The sequence below is a fragment of the Dicentrarchus labrax genome, unplaced genomic scaffold (genome assembly GCF_905237075.1).
Source record: "Dicentrarchus labrax unplaced genomic scaffold, dlabrax2021, whole genome shotgun sequence".
Lineage (NCBI taxonomy): Eukaryota > Metazoa > Chordata > Actinopteri > Moronidae > Dicentrarchus > Dicentrarchus labrax.
The window spans coordinates 25,304,041-25,331,770 of NW_026136708.1; the positions used below are offsets into that span (position 1 = coordinate 25,304,041).

At 39.8% G+C, this 27,730-nt stretch overlaps 2 protein-coding genes across 2 annotated transcripts; both read left to right on the forward strand.

The window, feature by feature from the left end:
- The first annotated feature begins 7,728 nt into the window (after positions 1-7,728).
- LOC127368223 (NACHT, LRR and PYD domains-containing protein 12) lies at positions 7,729-16,076 on the forward strand. Its single transcript, XM_051408808.1, has 7 exons — positions 7,729-7,836; positions 9,147-9,445; positions 10,462-12,277; positions 12,352-12,525; positions 12,694-12,864; positions 13,307-13,353; positions 13,542-16,076. Exons 2-7 carry the CDS (start codon positions 9,169-9,171, stop codon positions 14,075-14,077), a joined length of 3,021 nt encoding a protein of 1,006 aa, XP_051264768.1. The 5' UTR covers positions 7,729-7,836; positions 9,147-9,168; the 3' UTR covers positions 14,078-16,076.
- A 191-nt stretch (positions 16,077-16,267) lies between these two features.
- LOC127368229 (transcription factor E2F6-like) lies at positions 16,268-22,475 on the forward strand. The gene is made up of 9 exons (XM_051408815.1): positions 16,268-16,500; positions 18,262-18,513; positions 18,586-18,632; positions 18,724-18,758; positions 19,612-19,807; positions 19,973-20,127; positions 20,284-20,399; positions 20,488-20,641; positions 21,250-22,475. Exons 1-9 carry the CDS (start codon positions 16,384-16,386, stop codon positions 21,273-21,275), a joined length of 1,098 nt encoding a protein of 365 aa, XP_051264775.1. The 5' UTR covers positions 16,268-16,383; the 3' UTR covers positions 21,276-22,475.
- Positions 22,476-27,730: the final 5,255 nt, after the last annotated feature.

A 27,730-nucleotide genomic window follows, 5' to 3' on the forward strand; every position in this document is an offset into this window, starting at 1 on the left:
CAGCAAAGCACTGACTTTCCACCTATATTATGACTGCACTCCCTTTCTGAAATGGCCTTTGATGAAAGTGTCGAACCAAATAGGCAATGTTAAAATAATCCATCACTGAAGTGAAGTCAGGAGAGGAACGTCCACACTGTTGCTTTTCTTTGATTGCTTCTGTAAATGGCTCCTTAATCAAACCACTGAATGGGTCAAATGGTATTACTGCTGATTAGATGGCCCTGGCTCGGCCCTCTAAAGAGGACATGTCCTCGATCTCTCTCGTCACTCTGTCAGTTTGTCTGCCCTTCTCTCTCTCTCGTGTCCTCCCTTCATCTATAACAAGTTCACTTCATTTTTATTGTTGTTTCTCGCCTAATTCACGTTCTTTCTCCCTCTGTCCTTCTCACTCTACATCTCCTCTCTTCCTCTCATTTGTTTTTATTTTACCTCCCAGGTTACATTCAATGTCCAAGTTCTACAATCTTTGTGCATGACATCTATGGTTAAGTGTTTCTGTGTGTTTCCACACGTTACTCGCCCTTTAGTCTGAACACAAAGTTAACAGGTTTTGCTGTTATTTAATTGCAATAAACAGGCCGAAAGGATGCTGAAATAACTACATCATGATGCCGATTTCTAAAACGTCTGAATTCATACTTTGTCGGGTCTGTCCGCAAGACGACGCACAAACAACTTTGTTTGTGATGGAGTTTGGTAAATCAAGCCTATGCTAGCTTAGTTCATGGGACAGTAAGTAACAGACTCACATTTTCAGCTCTTACAGGTGTTTTCTGTAACATTAAGAGCTTTGGCACAGATTGGGTGTATCAGGTTTTAATTTAAGCTAATTTAGCTTACTTTATCTATCAACAATAACCGTCTGTGGCTGGTGTCAAAGGGACAAGATTGTCCCCAAACTGTCAGTGGTGCACATTTTGTTTAAGAGTGAATAAGGGAGGTGAAAAGAGGCAATCGGCCAGATAAAGACAGAAATTCTTTTATGCAAGTCGAAAGCTACTTGACCGTTCAAGTAGCTTTCGACCAGCTGCAGACAAGTGTCCACTGAGGAAGAGTGTGCCGAAGAATTCAACTGATTCAGGAGCTCTGAGCACTGAAGGTTGAAATCAAAACAATGTTTACTTCTTAAATGTGAGAGGGTTTGTTCAGTGAACTGCATCCTTGGACGTATTCATGGAGATGTACTTTCCCTTTTTATTGTAAAGATTCATAAAATTGTGTGTTTTTGTTGATTTCTAATGTTCCTTTAAAGTCAGCTTTTGTGTTTTATGTCATTTTCGAAATCTGTCACTAAGTCAGTTTACTACATGATAAAAAAAAAAGGTCACTTAAAAAAAGTTGATTCAAACTATAAAAATAACAATTAGGGTCGGAGTAGTAACGCTGCCAAGGCCCTATTGAAACTGATTCTTTTTTTAATACCAAATGAATCACATTTTTGGATGCTCAAAAAGTCAGTCATGACAGTTTGGGGGAATTTAGAATTTAGATTGCTCGCAATATATTTTGATAGACCCCTACTAGGGAATTGATCGGAATTGTGTGGGAATGTCCAGGCCACTGAAGTCAAGGGTATTGACTGGACACTTCACCTAAAATACATGGATAGAGGTTTCAAACTCGTAATCAATAGCATACTTCCACAGAGGCCTCATGTCAGTTGTCCAAGGGCCGAGACTAAAACAAGACTGAAAAACTGAAAGAGTGGTCACTGCAGTATCAAAGAAAGCCTTAAAAGAGAGCTATCTTCTGGCAATTTTAGTGTCTGCCTTCTCATAGAAAAGTGGAAACGATGGCAGTGGAGAGGAAGAGCACAGAAGCTCAAAAACCCAAATCGAATCCCGGTCTTCCGCATGACAGGCGGAGATACTGTCCAATATACTAACGAGGAGAAAGACAGGGAGTACTGTGTCCTGTTAATTTCGGTGCACATTTTTATCGTGAAAGAAGAGTCCATAAAATGGAGTACCCATTTTTTCAGAGCTGTCTGAGACACTGCCGTGATTCATGTCAATTTATTGGATTCACAAGGAGGAACATCTTGTTACATAGATGGGTCTGAGGTTTGGAGCAACATGGCAAAAGACATGCCCCTCCTCCCCAGGATCAGCCACCAAGACACGTACGACCAACATGTATGAAAATTGGTACGAGCGTGTATCGTGACAAAAAGCCTCTTGGACCCATACCCCAAACCCATTTCATCCATTTTAAATTTCATGGTAATTTTTGGCAATTTTTGATGTGTATTTGAACGATCTCCTCCTAGGGAATTTATTGGATCAACTTCAAATGTTGACATATAGACATATTTACACTGAGTATATTCTTTTAAAACTTTTTCTTACACCCTTCAAACTCAGGAAGGCCTTACGACCCCCTGTGAAGCTTTTTCGACCCCTACTGGGGGTCCCGACCACCAGGATGATTATTATTTAAGATCTAAACTTTGAAGACCTGAATCCAAGCTATAGTCACAGAGCCTTCACTTTCTGATAAACAGCCTCGTCCTCCACTAGAAAAGTTCAACCATCAAAGAGCTGATGGAACGATAAGAAAACACCTGAATCTGTCAAAAAGAAGTCTATTAAGTCTGTGTGATTTTTAAAAATGAAAAAAATACATAATCCAGACAGAGAATTGTTAAAAAGGTTCTAAAAAAGACTCAACTGATGTACGCCAGTTTACACAATGATACATAAGGGGCGCCTTAAGGGAAAAAGTTGGGAACCACTGTTGTAGACACTTCATAACTATTATATATATATATATATATATATATATATATATATATATATATGTGACACTTCAGTGTAGACGACACCAGAGCAGTTTGAGAGGAGACATGAGCTGTGATTTGGGGGTCTGGAGCCAAGGTAGGATTTTCTTTATGAACAGAAAACCCCAGAAACATGTTTCAGTCTTTAGAAAGACGGATGAAAGAAACCCTTCTCTTCCTTATTCCTTCAGCTTATTGAATCACAGAAGCTCTTTAGGTGAGTCCACTGTGGCTCTATAGAGGAGGCTGGAGAGAGAGAAATATTTCTGATGGACCCTGAGCATAAAAATAAGAAGACAGACAAACAAAGAGTGAAGATACATAAAGCAAATTAAATGTGAATGAGACAAATATGGAGGGAGTTGTTGCGTTTGAAAAGAAGAAATCTGCCTGAAAAAGAAGAATCTCAACACATTTTAATGCCACAGTATCACAGAAGAAGAAAGAAACCCTGTCAGTGTTATCAAAGAGGACATTACATCCCATTATTCCTCCTATGGAGGAAACACAGAAGATAATGGGGGAGGAGGAGGAGGAGGAGGAGGAGGAGGTTGCTGACGAAGGACAGGTAGGATGTTAGAGGGCAGAGACAGACAGACGTAAAGAAACAGAGACAGAGGTATAAAGAGAGTAACAAGAGAAAGAACAGAAAGATACCGTAGAAAGGAGGGATGACAAAAAGGAAGGAAAGGGTAGGAGGGAGGAAGTAAGAGGGTAGAGTTAAAAAGGATAAAGGAAGGAAGAAAGAAAGTAAGGAAGAGGAATGGAATAAGAAGGAGCAAAGAGAGAGAAAGGAGGAGGAAATGGAGAGGAAATATGGAGTGAAGGAAGTAAGAGAGTCAAATAGCAAGGAAGGAAGGACAGAGGAAAGTGAAAAGGAAGCAATAAATGGAGAAGGAAGTAAGAGAGAGAATACAAGACAGAAAGGAGGTAAAGAAGAGAGGGAAAAGGAATCAAGGAAATAAGAGGAAAAGTAAGAGAGTGAAATAGGAAGGAAGGAGGGAGGAAGGACGGGGACGAAAAAGAAATAAAGTAAGGAAGAAAAAAAGGCAGAGAGGAGGGAAGAGTTAAAAAGGAGACAGGAAGACCTGCAGGAAGGAAGAAAATGAGGAAGGAGAGAAAGGATATAAGACAGAAAGGAGGAAAAGAAGAGAGGAAGAAAGGAAATAACTGTAAAATAGGAAAAAATGGAAGAGGATAGAGGAAGGACAGAAGGAGAAAAAGAAATGACGATTGAATGAACCTGAAAGAGTGAGCAGGAAGGAGAGTGACAGAAGAAGATCAAAATATTATTTATTTATTTCTTCTTATTGAATCCAGAGCAGCAGCCGGGGGGACTTTTACTTTGAAAGAGAGCATCAGACAGCCCTTTAACCACTCCTTACTCCTGGGAACTTTTATTTTGAAACAAGATCCCAGAGAGCTTGGATAGGAAGCTGCCGAAGCACAAGTTCAGAGCGCCATCCCTCAGAAAGCTCGTCACAGCGGCGGTGACGGGTTAATCCCAGAAAAATCTGGAACTGTAAATAATCAAAAGTAAATTTCCTTTTTTTACACTTAAAAAGATGAAAATCGGGCGCCTGGATAGCTCAGTGGGTAGAGCTGGCGAGCCATGTACCGAGGTTGAGTCCTTGCTGCAGCTGCCCAGAGTTCAAATCCGACCTGCAGCCCTTTGCTGTGTGTCATCCCCTCTCTCTATCCCCTCTTCCTGTCTGCCTTCAGCTGTCTCTATCATAAAGGCAATAAAAAGCCTAAAGAATATACTTTGAAAAAATCAAATTTTTTTCCCCCCACAAATATTTACTCTTTAATTGATTAATCTGTTATACTCAATTAAAACTGTTAATACTTTAATATTAATTGAATAAGTAAATTAATATTTTCAAAAGAAATTGTCAAATTAGTGACAATTAACAGTAAAAGTATTTGTTCTGTAATTTTACATGGATTTGTTTGTTAATTGACAGATATCTTTAAATATGTATAATTATGGAAGTTTTTAAAACAGAAACGTTAAATGTTGTTTATCAGTGTAGAAGCATTGGTAAACTGTCCAATCAGTGTAAACAGCAATAATTACTGTAAATCCCAGATAATGACTTTTATCACAGTTCTATAACTTTTAAAATTCTTGAAAAATCAAACAATAACAGCACTCTGCTGTAAATGTAGGCCTGATTATTTGTATTAAGACAGAGTTCACCTGTATTTATAGTTCATTGCATTGGTTTTACAGTGTAAATATCTTTAATTAAACATTAAAAAGACAATAAATTACACAAGATTAAAGCTAAAAACTGTATTTTAATTCTAGAAAATTAGTCAGTTATTTTCTGTTATTTTACAGTATTTTTTGGTGCCCAGCTGCAGGAATATTACAGGTTTTTTTACAGTGTAGAAGTTTTACCTGAACACTCGAGCTGCTAGCCTGGTAAATCTCCATTGATTTGTTTTCTTTTGCTAAAGTTTTAAAAATAAAATAAAATAAAACATGTGCAATTTATTTGGACAATTAGGCTTTTAGGTGTATCCATTAGGGGAACCAAGTAGGTTCCCTGTGGAACGCCTTCATGAAAGTACTTTTAAAGAAATGTAGGGGTTCTTTTGTGATCCTTTAATGGATGTTTTTGTTTCTTTTTGGTGAGGGACCTATAAGCCTTTTATTAATGGAGCTTTAACATTCAGCTCAGGTCACATAAGGTTTTACAAAGATTGTTTGTGTTTACTCTTTTTAATCCTAATAAATGTTCAGTGGCGCTAAATGAGTCCAAAGGTTCGATTGAGTGTGTGTGTGTGTATATGAATGTAAGTGTGTGTAAGTGTGTGTGTGTCTGTATGTAAGTGTGTGTGTGTGTATGAATGTAAGTGTGTGTGTGTGTATGAATGTAAGTGTGTGTGTGTATGAATGTAAGTGTGTGTATGGATGTAAGTGTGTCTGCATGTTAGTGTGTGTGTTGTGTTTAAGTGAAGAGAGATGCATTGAGATATAAGAGAGAGAGAGAGAGAGAGAGAGTAAATATGAATGTCTCTCTCTCTCACACACATAAACACTCCTGCAGGTTATTTCATCAGGACTCAGACTGACGACTCACTGCTGCGTTCAACTCGTCACTGATCGGTAACCTTTATAACGTCTCCTGTCTCGTCAGGTTGGTGGTAACAACAACAACAACAGATTAAAACATATACAAAACAGAAATTACAATCATAAACCCAAGAGCCCCCGGCCCCGAACCACCCACGAATACACAAAAGTAAAAAAGCACTAAAATATTAATATAGAATATATATAAACAGATTTCTTACACTGTGTTTTTATTCTGAAACAATAATGAAAGTTAGTTGCATTACAAGATACGAGAGGAAACTAAACAATAGGAACTACCTCAACTTCAACTACACTGTTCACTGGTTCCTTTTTCCTTAAGGGACCTTTTCTATCATTCATTAACTGACTCAGTGACATGTTTTATATATATATATTATAAAATATTTTATATTAAACACTGAACAATGAACCCAAACAGTGAACTCAGTAACTGCAGGCGGTTTGTGTAAAACAAGTGATTTGGATGAATTTTGAGCAGATTATTTCCTGTTCTGGGAACTTTGTATATAGATCGACCACCAATGAAGCTTTGGCCACCCCTATTTAGGGTCCTGACCCCCAGGTTGAGATCCACTGGCCTACACAGATATAAATGTTAAAGCTTTTGTTTTTACGTTTTTGGTTACTACTGATCTTTTATCTGTGTAACCAGACAAAAAGTAGCTTTTAGCTATATCTGGTACAATACGTGTACTGTGCATTGTCCCTGATAAATACACATACAATAAAATAAAAAGACCTTTAAGCAGAAAATATTTTAGTTCTGCTTCATGTATGTATTTTCTTTTTGCATTTTTAGTCTAAATGTTGTGATTATCTTAACTTTAAAGCCAGTATGTGTAGAACGCACATGTGACGTCTCATTACTGAGAGCTTTAGCTTTTCTTTAGCTGACTTTGGATGGTTAGTTAGCACCATCTAGTGGCTGGACAGTAGCAGTACTACATCATCTAATCTGTGGTTTCTCTGGCACTGCCTGTGGTTTCGGTAGTTTTACACAAGAAAGGTGCAGCAAATTATCTTAAATCAAATAGAACATTCATAGTATGAACTGCAATGTTTTGGTCACAAACAATGTGTAAATATGAACTCATCACTGGAGTGGAAGAAACTAAAGGTTATTGTTATTACTATCAACCACACAAGATATGTTTAAAATCTTAGATTAAACCTTAATTGCACAACATGACATGAAACAGACATTTGAGACTTAGATATTGTCTGTCTGATGTTCATCTCCATATTTCTGTTATTCTCTTCTTGTCCCACTAATCTCTTAATCATACAGTTTAACTGCAACTTTCTAAACCGTCAAACTGAGTGAAACTTTATGAAGCAGCAGAGACGTTTAAACATGACATCAGTGGTTTTCTTTTAATCTCGTCAGTTGCAACCACACCCCGCTGATTTCCATTTCCATTAACGGTTTAAACCGATCTTAGTAAGGAAACAGGTATACACTGCAGGGAGGAAGGTGGCCGTGTCTATTATTGCTTTAGAAAGAAACAATCAGAAAATAACATTTTATTTATTTGATACACTGCTTTGTTCTCTCTGTGGAAGCCCATTTCCACCAGTGAAGAAAAGGATCCTGATTTTTATCAAAATAATGACTTAATATCTCAAAATAAAGAGTAATGTTCTCAATATATTGATTCTCATTATAACAAAAATTAAAAAAAAAAAAAAAAACTTTTTTGTTTTGTCACATTGGCTGAAATGGGCTTTCACACCTTTCTCTTTCTCTCTGTCTCTTTCTCTTTTCAGTCAATCATGACCTCTCTCAACTATCACAGCTCTCTCTGCATGTGAAGACAGGCAGAAACACAACATGACATGCTGTTATTGCAGCTATAGAGAAATGAAACCAGCTTCAGAGCGTCAGTGTCTTCCACACATCCCCATGAAACGGACGTGAAGCTGAAGGAGCTCCTCTTTTCCCCAGGTGAGCTCTGTAGTTACTTCAAGTGTTATTCAAACAGCACGGTTACTGTCTGATCACAGTTATAATGAAGTCTTTATAAACGTTTAGTCATCTGTGTTTTATTAGACTCAGGAGCATATTCTTTTCACGGCTGGTCGGAACTGTGTCAGGTTGCCATTCGTGAAGAATTTGCCCTTCTTTTTAAAAACAATTTAAAAACCACTTTCCACATCATTTCAGTCCGGATATATTTGTCTAGGCCTGCTAATGTCAGGTTACACCAAGGATACAGACTTCTTTGGCTTCTTTTTTGACAGAGTCCGTGTTTCCTTGTTCTATTAGGCAGTTTCACTATTTGGGTTTATTGTACAGTTTTTAATATAATATGAAATATCCATAAAATATGTCACTTACTCAGTTTACTAAACAACAGAAAAGGGTCCCTTAAGGAAACAGGTTAGCAACTAGTGAACTACAATAGCATGAAAAGCACGAGGAGAGAAAGTTAGACAGTGACATTAGGGGGGTTATTAATGTAACCCACTTCAGTTAACATGCACACTTCCTCTAGCTCTCCCTCTCTCTCTCTGTATGAGTAATAGGACAAGTTGCACAACCGTAGCTCGTTATGGTGCACAGGACTTTATGAGGACATGTGTTTGTTTTATTCATATAAAGTTTTTTTCCACCAGCCACAGTTATTGTATGTTTTAGATGTTGATGTGTTTTAGTCTCATAAGTGATATTTTCTGACCTATTATTGAAATAAAGTCTTCAGACACTAAAATGAGTGGTAACCCTGGAAAATGTATCTCTTATTCTTAAGAGATACATTCAATTGATAATATTTGCCAAGATATAAATCCAGCTCTGTAAATTTGTTTCATGGCCAAAAGTTATGTGGAAATTCTTGAACTCAAAGTTTCTTATTCAACCAAGATAATCTAGTTAACCCCCAGAAGACAGCTTTGAGGAGACAGATAATGTACACTGTGATGGTTTTCAATAAATCGAAATAGTTACTTTCAGTCACTGATATTGCTCTTTATGATATATAACTTATAACGGTCAGTTTTTCTCAAAACTTTCCAAGAGGTGTAAAGTGAACAGTTGTAGTTAGTGGTGACGTGTTTCTAAGCTGCTGTAATGGATTGCATTAGATTTTAAGGGTCTATAATAGAGGTGTAGAGGTGAGTACTTTGACTGACTTAGTATCTCAAAATAATCAAAAACTTTAAAACAAAAGAAACTTTCTCCAAGTAATGCCTATAATAGAGGTGTAGAAATAATTACATTTTGAAGTTAAGTTAAAGGAAAAGATTTTCTTTCAGTATCTTCTAGATCTTGACCGAGATGGCGACAGATGAGGAGGTCCTCTTACGAACTTTCAATCAACTGAGTGCTGAGGACTTTGAAACATTAAAGTGGTGGCTGGGCAAAGAGGGTAGCCTAAAGGACCTCCCAGCAATTCCAGCAAGTCAACTGGAGAACGCTAAAAGGACGGACACAGTGGATCTCATAATGCACACCTACATTCCAGACCATATTAAAGTGGCCAAAAACGTTTTAACAAAGATACACAGGAATGATTTAGTGAAGAATTTATCAATCATCACATCAGGACCTATAGGTAAGTTGTTAAAAAAGGGACGTAACAAAGACAGAGCTCACATATTATTCATATTTTATTCATGCAACACTTTTGTACTCATTTATACTCACCACAATGACAATAAATACAACACACAGATCAGGGGATTGACAGTATATAAAACGGACAGAGCTTCCGAGTCTGTGAAGTGTGTTAAAGCTGCATTCTATGTAACGGCCAGCTGGGGGCAGCTCCTTTGGCTGCAATAACACACCTATACCACTCAATCTTATTGAGAAATGAGCCGACTTCTCACTTGATTTGTGAGCTCAGTAAACAGTTTCCTAATGAGTTTATGGTCTCAATCTCTAGTTTCAGTCGTCTTCATTTAGTACACTGTTGTCCCATTTAGAGTAAAATAGACCTTAAAGCAGGGTATGCATAATTTAGTGTACTGTTTAGCTGGAATATGATATCGCGTGTGACCAGGCAAGTCGTCATTGTTTCCTGCTTGAAACTGAGCAGCCAATGAGAGCAGCTCAACTGTCACCCAAACCCCAAACTCATGGCTTCCAAATGGTACTCCACAAACCAATGGCTGACGTTACGATAGGTTCCCACTTTGTTCCAACATCTAGTGTCGCCACCATTACTGCACGGTGGCAAGTCATAGTGACTCTGTGACAGCTTGCATGACTGCTGATCTTAGTGTTCATTTGAGTCATTTGATTTGACAATATCCAAAGACAGCGACTGTCTTCAAGTAAAGGGTTTTGTGTTTCACATTAAGTTTGTCACTACTGTTGAAAGCTGTTAACTGCACAGTTTCTTTGTAAAGGTAATGTTACATGGAAAGTAAACGCAGAAGTCGAAAATTGTAAACTTCTTATGACAGCTTGTATTCAAACATGTGCATACTATAGGAAACGCAACTGTAATATAGCAAAATACAAAAAGTATTTAAATCCAAGGTAAATGTTGTACTATGAAGTTTCACAAAACAAATTATTGTAGCATTATCTAATTTGAGTCATCTCTTTTTTTTATCAATTCAGAGAATATTGCTAAGTGTCAAGTGATTTGTACACTCAAATCCAATCTGAAGAAGAAGTTCCAGTGTGTGTTTGAGGGGATTGCTAAAGCAGGAAACCCAACACTTCTGAACCAGATCTACACAGAGCTCTACATCACAGAGGGAGGGACTGCAGAGGTCAATGATGAACATGAGGTCAGACAGATTGAAAAAGCATCCAGAAAACCACACAGACCAGAAAAAACAATCAGACAAGAAGACATCTTTAAACCCTCACCTGGAAGAGATGAACCAATCAGAACAGTGATGACAAAGGGAGTGGCTGGCATTGGGAAAACAGTCTTAACACAGAAGTTCACTCTGGACTGGGCTGAAGACAAAGCCAACCAGGACATACAGTTCACATTTCCATTCACTTTCAGAGAGCTGAATGTGCTGAGAGAGAAAAAGTACAGCTTGGTGGAACTTGTTCATCACTTCTTTACTGAAACCAAAGAAGCAGGAATCTGCAGGTTTGAAGAGTTCCAGGTTGTGTTCATCTTTGATGGTCTGGATGAGTGTCGACTTCCTCTGGACTTCCACAACACTGAGATCCTGACTGATGTTACAGAGTCCACCTCAGTGGATGTGCTGCTGACAAACCTCATCAGGGGGAAACTGCTTCCCTCTGCTCACCTCTGGATAACCACACGACCTGCAGCAGCCAATCAGATCCCTCCTGAGTTGGTTGACATGGTGACAGAGGTCAGAGGGTTCACTGACCCACAGAAGGAGGAGTACTTCAGGAAGAGGTTCAGAGATGAGGAGCAGACCAGAAGAATCATCTCCCACATCAAAACATCACAAAGCGTCCACATCATGTGCCACATCCCAGTCTTCTGCTGGATCACTGCTACAGTTCTGGAGGATGTGTTGAAGACCAGAGAGGGAGGAGAGCTGCCCAAGACCCTGACAGAGATGTACATCCACTTCTTGGTGGTTCAGTCCAAAGTGAAGAAGATCAAGTATGATGGAGGAGCTGAGACAGATCCCCACTGGAGTCCAGAGAGCAGGAAGATGATTGAGTCTCTTGGAAAACTGGCTTTTGAGCAGCTGCAGAAAGGCAACCTGATCTTCTATGAATCAGACCTGACAGAGTGTGGCATCGATATCAAAGTAGCCTCATTGTTCTCAGGAGTGCTCACACAGATCTTTAAAGAGGAGAGAGGACTCTACCAGGACAAGGTCTTCTGCTTCGTCCATCTGAGTGTTCAGGAGTTTCTGGCCGCTCTTCATGTCCATCTGACATTCATCAACTCTGGAGTCAATCTTCTGGCAGACAAATCCTCCTGGACTGGACTTTTGATCTACCTGTTGTCTGCAGTATTTAGAGATACATTAAAACATCTCTACCAGAGTGCTGTGGACAAGGCCTTACAGAGCCAAAATGGACACCTGGACTTGTTCTTACGCTTCCTCCTGGGTCTCTCACTGGAGACCAATCAGGCTCTTCTACAAGGCTTGCTGACACCAACAGAAAGGATCTCAGAGACCAATCAGGAAACAGTCCAGTATATCAAGAAGAAGATCAGTGAGAATCTGTCTCAAGAAAGAACCATCAATCTGTTCCACTGTCTGAATGAACTGAATGATCGTTCTCTAGTGGAGGAGATCCAACAGACCCTGAGTTCAGGACGTCTCTTCACAGATAATCTCTCCCCTGCTCAGTGGTCAGCTCTGGTTTTCATCTTACTGACATCAGAAAAAGATCTGGACGTGTTTGACCTGAAGAAATACTCTGCTTCAGAGGAGGCTCTTCTGAGGCTGCTGCCAGTGGTCAAAGCCTCCAACAAAGCTCTGTAAGTGGATTAATTACTGGATGTCTTAAATCAATTATTCATTTTGTTTGTGTTAATTGCTTATTTTTCCTCAGGCTGACTGACTGTAACCTCTCAGTGAGAAGCTGTGAAGCTCTGTCCTCAGTTCTCAGCTCCCCGTCCTCTAGTCTGAGAGAGCTGGACCTGAGTAACAACAACCTGCAAGATTCAGGAGTGGAGATGCTGTCTGTTGGACTGAAGAGTCCACACTGTAGATTGGAAACGCTCAGGTCAGGATTATAACACTATTATTAACAGAAATGAGAGCGCTATTTATTTCTTCATATTTATGTATTTCCAGGGAGGGACTTGGAAGTTGAGCAAGGTTCTGACTGAGGCTTGCACAAGTGTTATTGGAGCACAGAGCAACAAAATGATGATATTCTGTCTATCTTCAGGCTGTCAGGCTGCCAGGTCACAGAGAAAGGTTGTGCTGCTCTGGCCTCAGCTTTGAGGTACTCTTCCCATCTGAGAGAGCTGGACCTGAACTACAATCATCTAGGATACTCAGGAAAGAAGACGTTGTCTGCTGGACTGAAGGATTCAGACGTGAGACTGGACACTCTTAGGTATGGACAATTGACAGTTAGCACTCCCTTCTAATAACCGGAATATGTGCCTCTCTCAGTCCCATACAGTCACTATGTTTTCTTTGTGTATACTGTTAAATAGGCATGGTACATTTTCAATTTATTTCTTTAAATTTCTGTGTAGTTTCTCCAGATCACAAATTAATGTTGCTTCATCAAAGTTCAGAATACACTTAGTCGGTGTCAGAAACAGATCTGGTTTTATTGACAAGTAGGTCTTCAATTCAGTTCAGTTTTATTTCATAACAAAAGTTATTGCAGCGCACTTTTCAAATGGAGCAGGTCTAGACCGTACTAAAAAACTAAAAGGTTAACAGATCTCACAATGAGAACATTGAGCTCGACTTTACTGAAGGTTATTAAATGCTTCTGTTAATATAGAATAATAAAAGACAATATATGTCTGTGTTTCTTCTTCCAGTATGGACCACGATGGAGCACAGAGACTGAAACCTGGCTTGAAGAAGTGTAAGTGTGGATTCAGTTTGATTTATGGAAGCAGTTTTTTTAAGAGATTAGTTGTAATATTTCTTCTGCTAGTTGTGATATACATGTGAAGCTGAATAAAAGCATACCAACAAGTAAAACAAATATTACCGCAAGCATCAATTTGCAGGTTCAGACCTATTGTGACGTGTTCTTGTTCTCTCCATCAGATGCCTGTGAACTCTGCCTGAGCCCAAACACAGCAAACAGATTCCTCAAACTGTCTGAAAACAACAGAAAGGTCACATGGCTGAGAAAGGAACAAGCATATCTTGATAACACCGAGAGATTTGACCATTGGAAGCAGCTGCTGTGCAAGAACAGTCTGACCGGTCGCTGCTACTGGGAAGTTGCGTGGAAAGGACGCGTTCACATAGCGGTGACTTACAGAGGAATCAAAAGAAAAGGAGAAGGATTCGACAGCAGGTTCGGAGGGAACGATCAGTCCTGGAGTCTGTTCTGTTCCGAAAAACGTTACTCCGTCTGGCACGATAACAAAGCAACGAACATCCCTTTCCCGTCCTCTTCCATCTCTAACAAAGTAGCGGTGTACGTAGACCAACCTGCCGGCACTCTGTCCTTCTACGACGTCTCCTTCGACACACCAATCCACCTCCACACCTTCAACACCACATTCACCGAGCTCCCCTGTCCCGCGTTTGGAATCCTGAAATGTAGCTCCTTTGTCTCTGTGTCAACTGTCTGAGTGACAATTTGAGTATCACTGTTGATATTTAGACCCGCTACAAAGAAATGTGAGAGTAACCCTGATGCTTTAAAATCACTAGGAAGAATAGCACAAAAAGGGCAAGAAAGTTAACGATATATATTTACAAGATTCTGGTTAAAATGTTGACTAAGAAATCGAAGTGTGGACATTTTATTGTGTGCACTGTCCACCAAAAGGTTCTGGGACCTACAATTAAACCTCTAATAATAGCCCCGGCATTTATTTGCTTAAACCACTGAACTCACGCTGCCTTTATTGGAGACAAAACTGTTGCTCAGCCAATTTGCGACATCCAGTGTACAGGACAGTGAGCAGTGAAACCCTTACGGACTAAAGGAATATAAATATGAATTATACTTCGGGTGCTCATAGTTTACTTAAAATGAACCAAGCGACTGAAATGTGGAGAAATCAAATGATGTGTACCATGTCTATATATAACAAAGGTTTAAACAGGTTATACACACACAGATAAGTTCAAAAGGAAGACTTGCATCTAATTGGGACTCTTTTTAAGTTTTACTGTATTATGCTTTTATTGAGTTTCTGTCCTTTAATGTTACAATGTCGGATATGAAGGTTAACACGTGTAAAAGTAAGTAAACGAGCAAAAAGCTCAGAATTCAGATTTATTTTAAATGAGGTCAAGGAAGTGACTTTTAAAACAATTCATCACTTTTATCCCTATAAAAGTTATATTTACAAGGATAACTAAAAAACACATTTCTCATTTTGTCAACTGGCTCCAGAAGATTAAAGCCATTTATTTTGGTCTCGTCCCGAAAATGGCAAGCAAAAAGTTGACGCTTAGGGAAGTGATGGGTCTCCTATTCACTGACTCTGATTCTGAAGGGGAAAATGTACCTTTGGGAGATGACGGCCGGTCGATTAGTGAGCGTGATAGTCTCGGTGCGTCTTTGCAATGGCGCTGCCGGGCAGAGCGAGGGAAACACACAAGCACAAACACACGACCCTTTGCCCAACATAGGTGGGAGTACTACACAAACTTGTAGTATCAGTAGGGGAGCTAATGGATGTGGTAGAAGTAGCGGGGGTGGTGAGAATAGTGCTGGGACCAGCGTTAGTGTTCACTCGTTCTACAGCGCCGGTCACAGTGCGTCCATGCGCGGCAGTGGTGCAGCCATCCGATGCAGCAGTGTGTCTTAGGCTATGGTGGTGTGGGGGGGGGGGGTCTCAATATTGTTCATATTGTCTCTGTACTGTGCCTTGCAATGAGAGGTTCCACACTCTACAAATACTACAAACTTTTATCTGGATAGATCAGATTAGGCCTCTGCAGCTAAAAGACGCCTACTGTTATTATTATTATCATATTATAATGATGATAATAATAATAATAATAATAATAATAATAATAATAATAATAATGAAGAAGAGAATAAAAAAGAAAAGAAAAAGTGTCCTCCAATAGGGGGGGTGGCCTACTGTTTACAAGAGTTTTGTGGTAGTAATAGTTCTAGTTTACGACTGTTGGCTTACAATTTACTTTTCCCTGTTCATTTGATATGTAGACAACGTAATAAATAGATGGAGGGGGGTGAATCTGATGAAATCAGTTCAACTCTCTTTCAAAATATCAGGTATTTCATGGAAATTACATAATCCAATATGGCCTGGTCTCATTTACTTTTTGTCTCTATCTCAAACCACTTTCAAGCCAGAGCCTCCTGAAATTTAAATGTCAAAATCTAGTATTTTTCAAAATAAAACCCGGCGCCTAAAGGGTTAACAATACACACAATACATTACTCTAAACTTTACATTTATTTACAACATTTTTGTTAACTAGGACTAATAATGTCTGTTAATGTTCTGTCCAATGAAACTCACTTCAATAAGGTTTAATCAGTTGCTAAATTCCTTAACAAAGAAGTGGACTCTTGTTTTGTAATATTGCAAACAGGAAACATAGAGCATGTTTTTCTCATTAATAAAGAATTGACTGTTTATTTTATATGTTTCCACTCTGTTATTATTTCCTGTATGTTAAAATAAATTGTGTTTTGTTAATAAAAAATAAAAAATAAAAAGTTTTAGAAGTACAAAGGTGAGATCATCGCTGTAGTTTATTTTTTTATAAATAAAGTTGTGAAGAAAAAAGAAAAACAACTTTCCCTCCAGTATTGTACATCCGGGTCACAAACATCTGCCTCCGGTGTGAAAACCGGAAACGCGACGTAAACAAACCTCGCGCGGTGTTTCAGCTGCTCTTCACGGAAAGTAACGGGGCTCGCGGTCGCAGCGGAGCACCGACGGTTGCCATGGTGAAGTGTGTGGTCTCCGGGTGTCCGAACCGGATGGTGACCGTTAACCGGAACTTCTTGAACCGAACACCGAAGCGGTTCTTCCACTTCCCCAAAGACCCGGCTCGAGTCAAGGTAACCGTTACCGGGGTACCGGGATTTACCCGGTATATACCCGGTATATACCCGGTATATCAGTTAATGCCCCTAAAAAGTTTTTATTTTATTTTTATTCATTAGTTATAAATATTTGTTAATTTCTGGAATTGGTTGCGAATGTAAACTTTAAATTATTTAACATTTTTAAATTAAATGTATTAAATCAATAATAAAATAAAATAAATGTTCTTTTGAAACTTTGAAAATAAAAATACGACAAAAAATTAAGTGTTTTAATATTTTTGGTATTTGTTCCCCAACTACTATTTATTTCCATAAATTTGGAGATAAAATGATACAAAAGAAGCCGACATGTTTTCGTATATAGAGGGTATGTGCGTGACGTCACGGTACGCGGAAGTCGCCGGCAAGATTTTAAATATTGAGTTATATTGGATATTCACCATGGGGAGGAGCTGCTGTGCCAAAGAGACGGCGATGGATCGCTGCGATCCGGAGACACAGCTGGTACCCGGCCACCGACACCTGGATCTGCGCTCACATTAGGCGTCAGGTAACGTTAAATTATGCTGTTTTATTTACGGGCAAAATCATTATATAAAAAAATCTTATAATAAAGCTCTTAATGTTGGCATCTCTCATTTAGTTATATTCATCACCCTGTATTCATTCATTACCCGGGCTAACGTAAGGTAACCGAAGTACCCAAAGGTCATACTTTAGTACAAATACAGACATCGTGTTAAAGTATTACTTTGGTAAAATATAGACGACCGTAAACTGACTTTTTATCAGCTTGTTTTCGGCTGTGATGTTTAGTTTTGGATTCTGTTTCAATCTAATCGATTTTTAAATGTGCTAATCGTTGTATGTGTATATTCGCTGGTACCAACCATGTGTATTTGTTTGTTTCAGGACAAAAGAGTGATGACGCCCTACACCCTGACTATGTACCAAGTTTATTCAGTGTCACCTCTACCGCTGATGGGACTCGGGCTGTCAACCACCTGACCTGAAGGGATATCCATCGATGTTCTCGTCACTTTAATTTCACCGACAAATCCCGCCTTAAAGAATGACCGAGCGTCAAGGCTTTTGTTTGCCTTTAGGTTTTGCCGGGTATATTTCCCTGGCGTTGACATCAGGTACATATAAATGTCCGGATACCCGATATCTGGCCACGTGTCAGTGTCCGTGGACCAGATGGGTTTGGGGAGCTCGTAGGGATCATCGTCGAGTCCAACTGACGTCAGTTTGTTTTGATCGTTTGATTGTCAACCGATATCCTTCGACATGTTGTGGGCGGTTTGTTTTGCCACTCAGTCCGAATGAGGGGGGGCGGGGGGGGAATGAGGGAGGCGTGTCGCTCCGCACAGAAAAAAAAAAATGAGGGCGGATGAATGTTAGTTTCTGTTCGATGGACTTTGCCATGAATGTTGTGAAAGCGTAAATATGGAAGAAAGCATACCCTCTATAGTATAAAAGGTAAACAGGAAACAGGTTACCTGATTTTGTTTTTCTCTTTTCAAAATAAAAACCCGTTGACTGAAAACCCAAAGGTTCAGTTTACTGTCATAAAGGACGAAAGAAACCAGAAAGTATTCACATTGAAGAGGCTGAAATCAGAGAATTTAAACATTTTGCCTCAAAACTATTAACTGATCACCAATCAGTCGACTGATCGTTGCAGCTCTACACGCAGAGGTCAGCTGACTGCAGAAGATAACTAATAATCACTTGATACTGACAGTAACCGTTAGCGTTGTCCTCGCTCAGGTGTGGCTGGCGGCGCTGAGGGAGACCGACAAGCAGGACTCCACGGAGCGTCACATGATCTGCGAGGACCACTTCCTGCCGGAGGACGTCTCTTCCAGCGGGGTCACCAGCGACGTCATTCCCATCATGCCCCCTTACCTGGACGGGCCGCGGGGCCTGATCAGCCCCTGGGGAGCCGAGTCCTCGGAGGAAGAGGAGGAAGAGGAGGAGGATGAAGATGAAGGTGGAGATGCACCGGATCCACTGCAGCAGGTCCGGGGTCTGTCTGCCGTCTATAGTCTGTAATAAAGAAATAAGTGTTTAAATAAAGTGATTTGTTTCCAGGATCCAGGTGGAGGTCTGGAGAATCCTCCAGAGGCTGAACGGACCAGGTAACCCAACGTTTAATATTCAACCAGCCGCTCACTGCTCCTTCACTAAACACACTCAGTCTGATTCATGTTGTTGTCTGTGTGCTTCCAGCGCCGCCCCACAACAGAGGAGACAGTTGGGACAGGGTGAGTGCTGCGTTCAGGTTCACAGTCTGTTCAATTATCAGCAACTGTTTTGATGATCAGTTAATAGTTTTGAGGTAAAATGTGCAAAAATTCTCTGATTTCAGCTTCTTAAATGTGAATGTTTTCTGGTTTCTTTCGTCATTTATGACTTTAAACTTAATCTTTGGTTTTCAGTCAACGGGGTTTTATTTTGAAATGTGAAAAACAAAATCAGGTTTACAGGTTAACATTTATACATCAAAGAAAAGAAAAGAAAAAAATTATGGTTTTGTTTTGTTTTTGTTTTTAATTTGAAACCCTAAAAAACAGGAAATGTGTTGATTTTTCTTTTTAAAACCCAAAACGGAAAAAAAAAATTAAAATATGGTCGTATTTTAATTTTAATTTTTTTCACTTTTAAAATGAAAAAAAAAAACAGTAATTTTTTGTTTTACGTTCCCATATTTATAAAGTAGTCACATTGTTAATGTATGAATCTCTGCAGCTGGAATAAACGTCCATAAACCTGCTGAGAAAAAAGGCGCTGATTAGTTAATAAGCAGAATTAATTGGCTGCTTCTTTTGATAGTTCAGTCAGAGGATTATCTGCTTTTCTTTGTTTTATATCACCGTGAACTTGAACATTTGTTTGGACTGTTGGACATTTGAAGACGTCACCTCGGACTTAATTAATAAATAAATTAAGAGAAATATCGGCAGGTTAACTGGAAATAAAAAGCAGTTATCATATTTAATCCTGGACTTTGATCATAAATTTGAGACGTTCAACAACAAAAAGGAAACTGAATATTTTACTGTAGCAGAAAAAACTAAATGTTGTCTTGTTGTGTGTGATTGTGTGTGTTGTGTTCAGGCACGTCTCAGAGGCTGCTGGGATTGCTGACTCAGCGTTTCCTGGAGCTGCTGCTGGTGGCGCCGGGCGGCTCCGTGGACCTTCGGCAGGCGGCCGCGAGCCTGCAGACGCACAAACGGCGAGTGTACGACATCACCAACGTCCTGGACGGGATCAACCTCATCCAGAAGGAGTCGGCCAACAGGATCAAGTGGATGTGAGTCAGCGTGTTGGTTTCCCCTCATATCTGTAGTTTATTAAAGAGGGCCTCCATATATGTGTATATATATATAAAAATAGGATTAAACATGTAATAAAAAGCGGGAATAGTCCTGTTTAGAGGGGTTGCTGCTGTCTGACTCTCGGACCGCTCTCCCTGCAGAGGAAGGTGTCCGATCTCCAGCTTTCTGAGGAAGAACCAGCTCAAGTCCCAGAGCGAGCTGGAGAACCTGAAGCTGGTGGAGGACACGCTGGACGGCCTCATCAAAAGCTGCGCCAGGCAGCTCTTCGACATGACGGACGACGTGGAAAGCTCTGCATATCCTCTCACATTCAACCTTATTTATTGTTAGATAACAGCTGTGTTAACCCAACTATCTGCTGTGAAAAAGGTTATCAGAGATACTCACCCGGTAGCAGAAATAGGATATTTTAAAACACAGTTCATACAGAACTTTCTTTAACCTTCCTTCACGTCGGCCTACGTGACCTACGAGGACGTCAGCCGGATCCGAGGCTTCCAGGAGCAGACGGTGATCGTGGTGAAAGCTCCAGAGGAAACTAAACTGGAGATTCCTGCTCCCGGAGAGGTAGACTGTCTCCTGGTCCATCGATAAAGACCGTCATGGTTGTTTGGATAATTAACTAATGTTAAAAGATCTGATTTCCTCACTGCAGGACTGCATCCAGGTCAGCCTGAAGGCAGGGAGGGGACCCATCACCGTGGTGACCTGTGAGATGGGGTCCGGAGACGCTGTGACCTCCGACCTCGGAGAGAAAAGCAGCTTCTTTTTAACACTGGAGGAGAGTCGGATCAGCACGCTGCACACAGGTAGCCAGAGCGGGAGTGTGTCCGTTATATACGGTTAATATGTGGTGGAGGGTGAAGCTGCTGCGATTGGTCGGCCATGATTGTTACATATTCACTAACACATTTACTGTGGCGGGCCGCCGGTGCAACAGTCAGCGACTCGTTTTAGCATTTAGAAACACACAGAGAGAGGAAGACGGTGGATATTTTACCAGGTAAAGCAACCGTTTGGTTTCCGATAGTCGGCTCATTAACGAGCCTCCTCCAAAGCCGCACATTAAAGCAGTCTGTAAGCAAACTGTATATTCATTCAGTAACCAGTGTAGTATTTTTGAAGTGAGTCGACGTCGACTTATTATTAATTACCCACAGCTTTTAATGTCATATGCCTTTATATTTACATTCTTAATAAACTCCATTTAACTGAATGTGAGTAGCCCGACCTGTAGAACATTAAATAAGTTTAAAAACACGATCGCAGTCACTGAACAGATAAAACTACCGGATTAATGGACCCTGCTCTGGAGCTGCACAGAATAAATCTCTATGGTAACGTATTTGCTGTGTGTAACCGACTCTCAGCCCTCTGGTGACTCCAGGTGTTGTCGTTGTTGTTGTTGTTGCTGCAGAGTCTTCAGGTCCACAGAGTGCATAACCACCAGTCAACCACCAGGAGGCGCCAGCTGTGAGCAGGAAGCCGCCCTGCAGGTCCACTAACAGACTCACTGAAGGATTTCAGTCACAGCTCAGAGCTGCACCAAGAAGTCGAAGGAAAAGCACTTTGCTGCCAATTATTGATAATTGATTCATCGCTTCGGCCATTTTACAGCCTCTTAAAGCTGCAGGTAACTTTTATAATAATAACTTCCAGCCAGGAGGAGCCAGAGGAACCAGATCTGTCTCTACTGTCAGGATTCAGTGAGGAAGGTTATTTTTACTAAAGTTACCTCCTGCAGCTTTAATGTGAATCATTTATGATCCTAATGAAGAGTCTCTTTGGGTTTTGGACCCTTGGTTGGACAAAAGAAGACATTAAAAGACATTAAAAGACATTATAATGAGAATTTTTATAATTTTCTTTCTTTTCTTTTCTTGTTAAGATTAAAGATAAAGATAGTGTCTGGGCCTTTTTATGGCCTTTTATTAGAGCGGAGCAACGGAAGAGTGACAGGAAGGTGGCGGGACAGAGAGGGGACGCACCTGGACAATCTGTATATTTAGAGAGTAGTTTTCCGATCATGGAAACACCTGGAAAAGTATTAAAATTACCAAATACCCTGGAAATAATCCGGGTTGTCCTGAAGAATGTTTATTGTGTTTTTAGGGATCTTTTTGTCATAATGAACCGGAGACACTTCATTGTTAATGGCAGTCAAATTATACGACTTTTGAGTGAGTGAGTGCTGTCGAGAAAAACTCCTGGAAAAGGTCCTGGAAAGGTCCTGGAAAAAGGAGTGAGAATGCTGTTTGCAGCACAGAGGACTGTACGAGCCACCAGGACGATCCATCATTAGCATTTACACAAATGTTTCTCTCTCTCTCTCACTCACTCACTCACTCACTCACTCACACACATAGCATTATTCCAAAGCAGCAGGACAAAGGATTTCTGGCATTAAAATGTAAAAAGACTAATTATGGATCATTTTAAAAGTGTTTAAATATCATGACGAAGGTGATCTTTGTGTTAGAAGTGATGAAGAGGAGCGATGATGCAACAGCTGTGCCTCTGTATTAAATATGACATCATCATGTCCCAACTGACGTTCACTGTAAAATATTTTACCGTTTCTGTTCTTGTCTTTGTGTTCTGGATTTAAAAATGTTTTCATGAATAAAATGTGAACTTGTGTAAGACGGAGGAAGGATTTCTTGTTCTGACCGAACCCCTGAAGCAGCAAAACATCATCATTATTATTATTTATATTATTATTATTGTTACTGTCGAGGGCTTGGGGCCAGAGGGGTGTAAGCGGCTTTTGACAAACTTCACAGGAGAGACAAAACAAAATTTTGACCACACTTCAATCAACTGTATTATAAACTTTAAACCACAAACATTGCAACCACAGGCATACTTACATGAATGAGTATTTAAGTAATAAACTCATGGCATATTAACACAATGAATATGTTTTAAAACATTTTAAAATCAAAGAATATGGCAAAAACATCAGATACGCCTTTTTGGCACCAAACATTTCCAAGTCTGTGGACATATTGGGCGTATCTGCTGAACAATGCAGAAAATAATTGGTCAAAAGGGGAACTGATTGATTAATTAACACTTGAATAAGTAATTAATTTTCCTTTAACTCATTCATTTATTTTTATTTTTTTCTCATTTCACTTTTCCATTCTGGGCATCTGCTGAACAGTACAGACTGTAATAAAGTCACTGAACTTGCTAAACACACTTCTGATTGGCAATTCATGAGTTATTCAATTTATTTCATTACATTCATTCCTTTTTTTTCTAAATTCTGTATACAACTGACAGTTCTCTCGTGTTCTTTCTACTCATTTCACTTTTCTTTTTTGTACAACCATTTCAATTACTCTGCGAGTCTATTCATTGACCACATCCAAACAATCATGTCGCGTCTTATTTGCTTTTCTGTTCACTAGTCTAGTTCACTAGTTCACTACTCACTGTCCACTGTCAGAGCATTGTAGAACTCGTATGTGTGAGGAATACTCCCATTGCTGCACAGGGTGAGTCGATCTTTCTTCTTTAATGCACTGATCCCAGGAGGGCTTTCATACATTGAGCTTGGTTTGGACACGGAATGGGTGCTTCTGGTGCCCCTGGTTGCCTGCTTTGCCACCTTCAGTTCATGGAAGGTTGGGTCAGTGAAATCATACTTGAAGAAGATTGTTCTGGGTTCTTCTTTTGTGTAGCGAAACCATTTAATCTTCTGCCAATTCACTGCTTGTCCTCATCTTTGGTTTTGTTTTTGAGTACGTGATTGGAGAAAGACTTGAAGTCCAGGAAGTCCTTGTGACCAAGTTCATGTACGGTGTATGGGTTGTTCTTTCTTGCCACTCTCACAAGGGTGTAGTAGCCATCAGGGGAGTAGATTGGAACCTTTCTCCTCACAGTTTCCACTGCAGCATGCACGCTGTCACACTCCATCTGGCTGTGACCAGACTCCATGTACTTATGGTCAATAGTGTTGAGGGGCAATGTGCTGACTGCATGCAGGCACACTGTGCTAAAGGCAGCATTTCTATTCTGTCCACCACATGTATCTGAATAAAGAACTGCATGTTTGACTTCAGGATTAAGTTGTGAAAGGTACGAGTAAACACAAGTGCTGATCTCTGATGATCCTCGGCCGCCTTCCCCCTCATGCCACATGTAACACTCAACATCTTTACTGTCCATTTCATAAACAGTGAGGTTGTAAGTACTTAACTTGCGTGAGTAGAACAGGCTACAAACGTTGCTCCAGGGGGTGGTTAACACTTGCTCCAGGTCAAAAGTGACAGCCTTGTATGACTCCTGTTCCTTTGCTTTCCTTTTGTCATTATCTTTATGTTCTCTGGCCTGTTTTTTTCTTAACTGGTGGGCATCAGTTATCCTTATGACTTTCCTTCTCACTGTCTTCTAAACGTCGGTACCATTCACAGTATTTGCACGCGTCTTTCTTTGGAGTGTGGAAAGTTAGATTGAACTCAGTGTCAAACACCATTCTATAAAGACTTTGTTTTTCTGGTTAATCTTCCACTCCTGTTCCTCCATTTCTCTTTATACAGCGCATACATTCTTGATCCTTCCAAGTAGAGCTTGTTTGTATCTTTCCTGGAGTAGTGGGATTCAAGTTTTGGGAAAGACTTGATATGCTCTCGTATTTTGTCTTTGCTACTCTCAGGCACTTTGTTTTGAGGTGCATGCCGCCCTTTCTTGCTTGGAGGGGAAATTCCCAATTCACTAGACGGATGGCCGCCTGCAGACCTCGCAAATTTCTCAGACACATCAAGGGTCTTCAAAAAGAAGTCTTTGCATACCCTTATCTGTCTTCCCTCAAAGGTTAGATAATAAACAAATGAGTTCTTCTTGCGATTTTTTCACTCTTTTGATAACGTGATTGACAATGAAGTCTTTCTGCCTTGCTGCATCTCCCATCTCCCAATACTGTTGAAATATACTTTCCCTCACTGGCTCTGGGAAGTTCTGACTGCATTTGTAACGACAAGAGGCACAGTTCTTCTCCCTCACCTTCCTTCCTGGAACATGAATGCCATGTGAATTAATGTAAATGAGAAAGTTCAAAAGAATATTCTATGTCAGAACACTAGGCTAGTTAGCAGGCACAATTAGCCAGATCAGACCAAAACAATGGGATTAACGCTAGTCATGCTAGGCTAGGCTAACAAGGTAAGGCTCTCAAGGCATGTCTTACTGTCATCACTCTTGTGAGGAAATACATTCAAAAACAACTCTGACTCATCTTCATCAGTTTGTTTCATAATATTCATCAAAATCTTTTCTGCCTCAGACAGTTCTATGTCAGTTCCAGTTTGATCTCAGATAGGTCTTTTTGGTACCGTTGGATAGAGCTCATCGAGACCTTTATTTTGATATTAAGAACTCATATTCACCCAAAATGCCACTTACGCCCCTCTGGCTCCAAGCCCTCGCTATTATAATTAATATCATCATCATTATTGCTTTTATCATTGCAAAAATGTGAACCCTCACACTAGGACGTATTAAAACATTCAATGAAGAATTTTCAATAAAAAAGAATAATTATTTACTAAAGCTGTTCTTTCCAGAGAAATTAAAATACATAAACAAATAGCCAATAGTTAACCACCAATCTACATTACAGCTGACCTTAGCAGATCAAACTGATGAATGGAGAGAATAACAATAAATAATAATAATGAATAAACATGGAAAATAAAATATACATTAGATAAAAACTGGTTATTAATAATTATTAAAACATTTCTATAGATTTGCTTACATTTTTATTACACAAATACACAATTATGCAAATCAGATGTTTCAAATACCTGAGTGTAGACACAGCTTGGAAATCTAAATAATGTTATTTGTATGTTATTGTTTGTGTTTGTGTTGCATCAGTTGAAGGTTGTTTATGTGTTTGCTCACAATGTGAGCTGTGATACCCGGGGGCAGCCAGTGGGGGGCAGCAGAGGGCTGGAACACTTTATGGATGTTGTTGCAACTTTAAGAATTATATGAGTAATTAATTATAAGATTATTATTATTTATTCTGAAATACTTCCTCACAAGTTGAAGTATTAAAGTAAGTAGTCATTCGTTAATGTCTTCTTCTATGGTGTCTGAAACAAAGAATAATTTGTAGAATAAGAAACGACTCTCTACCACTGTGTCACCGATGTACAAATCCTCCTGCTGGTCCTGGTCCTGTTTCAGCTCAAGGACCCTGCCCTCCTCCTGCCAGGACGGGAAACACGAGACTCAAACGTGCGGATTTAACACAACAGCAGAGGAAACCACGACTGAACCATTTCTTTAAAGAGACGAGAAGCTTCTGCAGGTGAGTCTCATGAGGGTCTCCAAAGGCAGCGTGTTGCCTTCACTGCCCCAGAGTGTTTACAGTGACTTTGTGGTCTCTGTTTAATGTTGCTGCAGTGTGTCTGTGGTTGTCTCAGTGAGTTTATTGTGAGTTTAACATCCTTTTTGATTTCAATCTCTGCTTCCTGTGTCATATTTCTGTGATCACAATCTGTGGTGTTCAATGATGTTCCACAATGTTCCTCACAGAAGACGAGTTCTGTAATGTTTGTATCAGGTCCTGTTGTATGCTTCTGTCCGTCAGCAGCAGACTGAAGCTGATTATGTAACGTGAACAGAGATGATGCAGCTGTTCTCTGAATGAAACAGAACAATGTTAGAAAGAAGAAAACACTTAATTTATCAGAAAGGAAGCTTATTAAATATGTGATTGATAGAAATTATAAAAAATACATAATACGGACAGAATTGTATAAAAAGTCAGTGAGTCAGTTTAAAGAGGTCCATTAAAGAACAACTGCTTTAAATAATAATATAAACTTTAAAAATAATAATGTATCACAGAAATTAATGAAAAGTTTTCTTACAACCCTTAAAATAAAGAAAGCGTCTCGACTCCCTGTGAATCTTTGGCGACCCCTAGTGGCGTTCGGGTCCCCAGTTTGGGAACCAGTGCTCCAGAGCGCCACCATCAGGACAAATTTAAAGAATAGATGAATCACCAGGACGTGTGTGGGAGACGGGAGCAGCAGATTTAGCCTTTATTTCTTATTTAATTAAATGTAAATTCCACAGTGTTTCTTCACTCGGTGTTTCCTCGAATTTCACAGCAAAGAAAGTGAGTGTGAAACAAATCCAGCAGCTGTGTCTCTATTAGGGGAAACCCTGTTAAATAACCCCCAGCAGGGCCCTGTGGCGTCTTTGTTGTGGTGCATGTGTGTGTGTCTGACTTAGGCTAACTGCAGGGACACTTTTCAGACTAAAGACCAGTTAATTGGGGACAAAAGCTGCTCAGCTAGTTAGAAAAAAGCGGATTTTTGTGCCACTGGTTTAAGGTTAAGGTAAGTCTCCATGAAGTGAATGTAAGTAGCAGTACTGTCCCCCATTAGTGACATAAGTAAACGTGTGTGTGTGTGTGTGTGTGTGTGTGTGTGTGTGTGTAAAGAAACATTAAAAGCTAAGTGGAGTCCTGCAGAGCCCCGAAAACCTCCAGGGAGGAGAGTTCAAGACCTGAAGCCACACATGGGTTTTATTGTTTGTGGTGGCCAAAAGTTTGTGGACAAACCAAAGGAGCATTTAAGTGTTGGGTGTCCACTTACTTTTGGTAAGTGTAGAGAGGCAGTGCTTAAATCCTTTCAGTCAGTTCAACGTCATGGTTCGATTAGTTTCACATGTCAGGACTCTAAAACATCCCTCCTGTTGCTATGGTTACTCTAAATTAGTTAAAAGAAGTAAAATACTGTAAAACAACAGATAATAACTGATTGATGGGATACAGTAATTATTCTAAAATCTAAATACAGTTTTTAGCTTTAATTTCACAAAAACGTTTGTGTAATTTTTTGTCTTTTTAATGTTTAATGAAAGATATTTAC

Excerpts from the sequence above, each read along its gene's own strand:
- LOC127368223 (XM_051408808.1), top strand. The coding sequence starts at position 9,169 with ATGGCGACAGATGAGGAGGTCCTCTTACGAACTTTCAATCAACTGAGT. Across the intron at positions 12,278-12,351 it reads AAAGCCTCCAACAAAGCTCT|GCTGACTGACTGTAACCTCT; the intron begins GTAAGTGGATTA and ends ATTTTTCCTCAG. Across the intron at positions 13,354-13,541 it reads GAAACCTGGCTTGAAGAAGT|ATGCCTGTGAACTCTGCCTG; the intron begins GTAAGTGTGGAT and ends TCTCTCCATCAG.
- LOC127368229 (XM_051408815.1), top strand. The coding sequence starts at position 16,384 with ATGGTGAAGTGTGTGGTCTCCGGGTGTCCGAACCGGATGGTGACCGTT. Across the intron at positions 16,501-18,261 it reads AAGACCCGGCTCGAGTCAAG|GTGTGGCTGGCGGCGCTGAG; the intron begins GTAACCGTTACC and ends GTCCTCGCTCAG. Across the intron at positions 18,514-18,585 it reads CACCGGATCCACTGCAGCAG|GATCCAGGTGGAGGTCTGGA; the intron begins GTCCGGGGTCTG and ends ATTTGTTTCCAG.